This window comes from Cibotium barometz, chromosome 4 (assembly GCF_041138505.1).
Source record: "Cibotium barometz isolate CiBa-2024 chromosome 4, ASM4113850v1, whole genome shotgun sequence".
NCBI lineage: Eukaryota > Viridiplantae > Streptophyta > Polypodiopsida > Cyatheales > Cibotiaceae > Cibotium > Cibotium barometz.
Window position 1 is genome coordinate 14,928,499 of NC_141049.1, and position 4,524 is coordinate 14,933,022.

Genomic DNA, 4,524 nt, shown 5'->3' on the forward strand with positions numbered 1-4,524 from the left:
AGATGGTCTTTTGAGTTATAAAATGAGGTACTCTCTTGCTCACTTTTTATGTGGTGAGAAATTTCTATATAATTGTTATTGATGCTTTAGTATTATGCTTGTTCATTTGTTTCTCATTGTATTAATTTTCAATCACACATTTAATACCTTAGAATTAGATTTTTTTAGTCTCTTGATTCTTGATTAGACTCCACCTAAATTTACTATTATTTTATGCTAATCATTAATATTACTCATGCATTATATTGATGGAGAATAAGTTTTTTTTTTTTGAAATATTTAAAAATAATAACTATAAACAACAAAAATACCCCCTCCCAACTTTACAATTTGAAATGAAGCATTTTGTATGTTTGAAGGCACATTAAAAAATACAAATGTCTAAAGAGAATCCTTGGATGCTTATGTCGAGAAACATTGATGATTATATATTATTGTGGTACTTTGTAACATAATGTGCTTAAATATGTCATAAACTTATTTATCCTTGCATAGCAAAGGAAAAATCAAGAAAGTGACTTTTTCCCCCCTGGATAGTCATATGTAAAGATGACTCCAATTTATGGTCAAAGCAATTATGTATCAATGTTACTCATAAATTGTGCTTAGTTTGATCTAGTAACAAAGTGAAAGTATGTGCTTGAAACAAAGCTAAGTATTGTTGTCTTCGGCAGAGTTAAATAAAAAGTGCAATTATTGAAACAAATCATAGTGAAGATATTTGTTGCCTTTAAGGACAATAAATTTCACAATAAAAGCCAATCAAGTAATTGCCTAAAGATTCTACGTGCAATAAAAGGTCACAATGGCAATAAGCCATAAATTTGATAGGTTGCGAAATTATTGTCAGCATACATGCACAGCTGAAGAGATGAAGTGAACTTGTGTTTCTATGTGATGCTTTGCTATTTCTCTTGATGAGTTTGAAGCTTTCATTAACACTTAATTTGCTAGAGAACTTGATGGTTCTATAAGGAACCACTTAGATCATGCATATATGGTAACAAAAGTTTTCCCTTAGCACATGCACAATCAGTATTGTAAGAATATGCCATGGACTTCGATGGTTTGTGATGCTCGTTTACTAATGTTTACGGTCAAACTTTTTATGCCAAGGAAATCTAGATAATTTTTTCTTTTGCCATCCTCTCTCTCACACAAAGGGTCTCTCTCTCTCCCCCCAAGCCATGAAGCTAAAAGGGGGGTCTAGGAGCTGGTGAGGTTCAAGATATATAACATGGAGTACTAGAGGAGGAGAATAGAAGTCAAAAGTGGGAGGGAAGATGAGTATGTCTTCCCTCTCTCTCTCTCTCTCTCTCTCTCTCTCTCTCTCTCTCTCTCTCTCGTGTTGATGACGGGTGATTCTATAAGGCTCTAGACAAGTTGTAGGTTTCTAAGATCAAACTTAATGAAGCCATGAATTAATAGGAGATATAGATCTTTGGGTGAATAAAAGATAGGAGACCTTTGGGTGATTTATTGGCAAATTAGTCAATTACAGGGTTGGAAACCTTTGCAAGGAATGGAATATGACCATACACGTGGGCTAAAGGGTTAGGGCAAATTACTGCAGATCTTTATGATTATGGAAAATTGCAAATTACTGAGCGAAAGGGTTGGAAACCTTTGCATGTAAAATAGAATATGAGAATATACATTAGCTAGAAGTGTAAAGGCTAATGACAACTTACTACTACTCAACATGACTATGAGTCTTTTATTACATGACCATACACATGAGCTAAATGGTTAGGGCAAATTACTGCAGATCTTTGGGTGATTATTGCAAGTTACTCAGCGAAAAGTGTTGGAAACCTTTGCATGTAAAATAGAATATGAGCATACACATGAGCTAAAAGTGTAAAGGCTGATGACAACTCACTACTACTACTCAACATGACTATGAGAGTTTTATGACATGAACATGGATGTGGGCATTCTTTTTTTTTTTTTTGGAGAGAACTTGAATTGAACACACACAACAAACACACACCCTACAACTAGGTGCCTGATGGTTTCGTCCGAGGAGATTCGATCCCGCGACCTGAGGGAGGCACTAGAACACTTCCACCAGGTGGACTACCGGTTTTTGGCATGTGGGCATTCTTGTAACCTAGAGAGATATTGATGGTAGAGATGAAGTAAAAACGCAAGGTGGTGGTGGTAAGAGAGGACAGGATAAGATGGCAAAAAAGTAACGGAGCACACGGTATTTTCTACAGCTCTCATAGTCAACAACATCAATAATACCACCACCAGCGCCTCACCCCCCCCATGTTTAAACGAGTAGGGGTTCTGTCTCTTGAACCCCCACGCACAGACCCACAAGCACGCGCGCACGCGCAACACTCCTGTGGTGAGAATTTAGGGCTCCATGGATTAAAACCTCTCTAATCCCTGGAGCGGCTAGCTGTTTTTCAAAGGAGCATGAAGATTATGGTCGCTCTTCTGGTGCTAATCTGTAAGTAATTTCTGCTAGATTAGATTTGATCTCTTTGGGATAGATCCTGAGATCCACTATTGCTGCCGATCTAGCAGTATTGATTAGCAGTAACGTTGTGTCTGTGTGTGGGGGGGGCAACAGGAGGGCAGGTGAAGCTTGGATCTGATGGCACCACGCAGGATGAAGGACAAGAGAGCTCCAATGGTACAGGAGGCGAAAGAAGAGGGAAGAAATGAAGCGGAGGTAGGGCCTGCCATTGTTGGAGGGGACGTGAAGAAGAAGAGAGGGAGGCCTCGCAAGGCAAGCGCGTCTGCAGCCAAAGATGAAGACGAGTATGCTGATGAAGAAGAAGAAGAGGAAGAAGAAGAAGCAGCAGCAGCAGCAGGAGGAGATGGAGATGGAGATGGAGATGCAGATGGAGATGGAGATGGAGAGGAAGAAGCTAGTAATATAGAGGAAGAAGAACAGCAAGAAGATCAAGAGGAGAAAGACTCCACCATCGCTAAGGAGGGTCCTCCTGTGCACAAGAATCACCAGCAAAAGAAGGACATCCTGAAGAAGAAAACCAGGAAATTAGTGGTGAGCCGCACAGCCCACTATGGGGGAGAGAGCAAATCTGGGGATTTACACAGCAATAATCACCTAGCCATGTCCACTTTCAAGCCAGCAAAAGGTTACGGCAGGAGGAGGAGGAGGAAGGGGAAGCCCAGGCGAGCTGCTGAAGCTTCTTTCTAGTTCGTGGGTCTTTTCAATTTGGAGGCCCCCACAAATGAACATCTGCACCAAATGAACATTTGGTCATTTGAGCTCCATTTTGGAGGAGAGACTTCTTATATCCAAATTTGTAAGCAGCACGGCCCTAATGAAGTTTTTTTTTTTACTCTCTCTCTCTCTCTCTCTCTCTCTCTCTCTCACACACACACACACACACTTACACACATCCATATTTATATATATAGAGAGAGAGAGGGGGGGGAGGAAAGAGAGAGAGACCTTTAGTCAAGTTTGGTTTTTACATTGAGATCTTGAGGTGCTTCAATGCCTTTGTATAGATCATATGCGATGAAATGTGTTGATACCTTTCTATGGATTATTTGTGGTCAGTTGGCTTGGTTGTGATGATCGGAAAAACTCTCTCTCTCTCTCTCTCTCTCTCTCTCTCTCTCTCTCTCTCTACTTCTTTTAGACGTCTGGTTTTGGTCCTTTAGTCTTTCAAGGCTATTGAAGCTTTTGGGGCTTACATCTCAGGCTCTTTAGCTGTTTGCTTTGAGGTAAAAGCTTGAGTTTTCTTTTCTTCACTACCTTGGATGTTTCCTTATTAAGAGCTCTCGACTCAGTTTGGAGTCTTGGGATGCTCTTGCACTAGGGTGATTATCACTATGTTGGGATAATCTTTGAAAGCATGTTTGAATCCACACTAGTAATATATGTCTCTATATGGAATGGCATTGGGATTTAGCATTGGGTGGATAATGGGATGGAGTTATAGTACTTGGTGCTAAGGCTCCATGAGGACACTTAGCAACACAATACGGCCCTTGCAATGGAAACATTGGAGAGGTGGCCTACAAGACATGTATTGAAGTCTCTCACTCTTTATTACACCATAGCGTCGAACAAGGAGACATAGTCAATGGTTGGGGGTTATTATAGATATCATATATTTTATACTTATTTATTATATATCTATATGAACTGTACTACTCATATGACTCGTAATTCTCCTATTCTAGACTCTTTGGGTTTGTTGGCAAAGTCACCAAGTAATATTGTATCCAAGTAGTTCTAGGAAGACCTAGTTGGGGTGACAATACCAGAGATGCATGGGGCATTCGTGGCAGTCTGTACATACCTCTTAGTATATGGTTCTGATAAATGGGCATTGGATTATACACCAATTGAGAATCATTTGGTATGGGTGGTAGGACTAGTACTGAGCATAGGTTGTGGTGTTGAGTTTTCGTAGTACCAACAATGTGTTGTCTCATGGTAGGACTAGTGGTTACTTTAGTACTAAGCATAGGTTGTAGTACCAAGTTTCCTTGCTACCAATAATGTGTTGTATCATGGTTCCCATGGCA

General features: G+C 40.0%; 1 protein-coding gene across 1 annotated transcript; it reads left to right on the top strand.

Moving 5' to 3' along the window:
• The first annotated feature begins 2,204 nt into the window (after nt 1-2,204).
• LOC147638946 (uncharacterized) lies at nt 2,205-3,323 on the top strand. The gene is made up of 2 exons (XM_086785840.1): nt 2,205-2,461; nt 2,585-3,323. The coding sequence occupies exon 2, from the start codon at nt 2,609-2,611 to the stop codon at nt 3,176-3,178; it is 570 nt and encodes a 189-aa protein (XP_086641966.1). The 5' UTR covers nt 2,205-2,461; nt 2,585-2,608; the 3' UTR covers nt 3,179-3,323.
• Nucleotides 3,324-4,524: the final 1,201 nt, after the last annotated feature.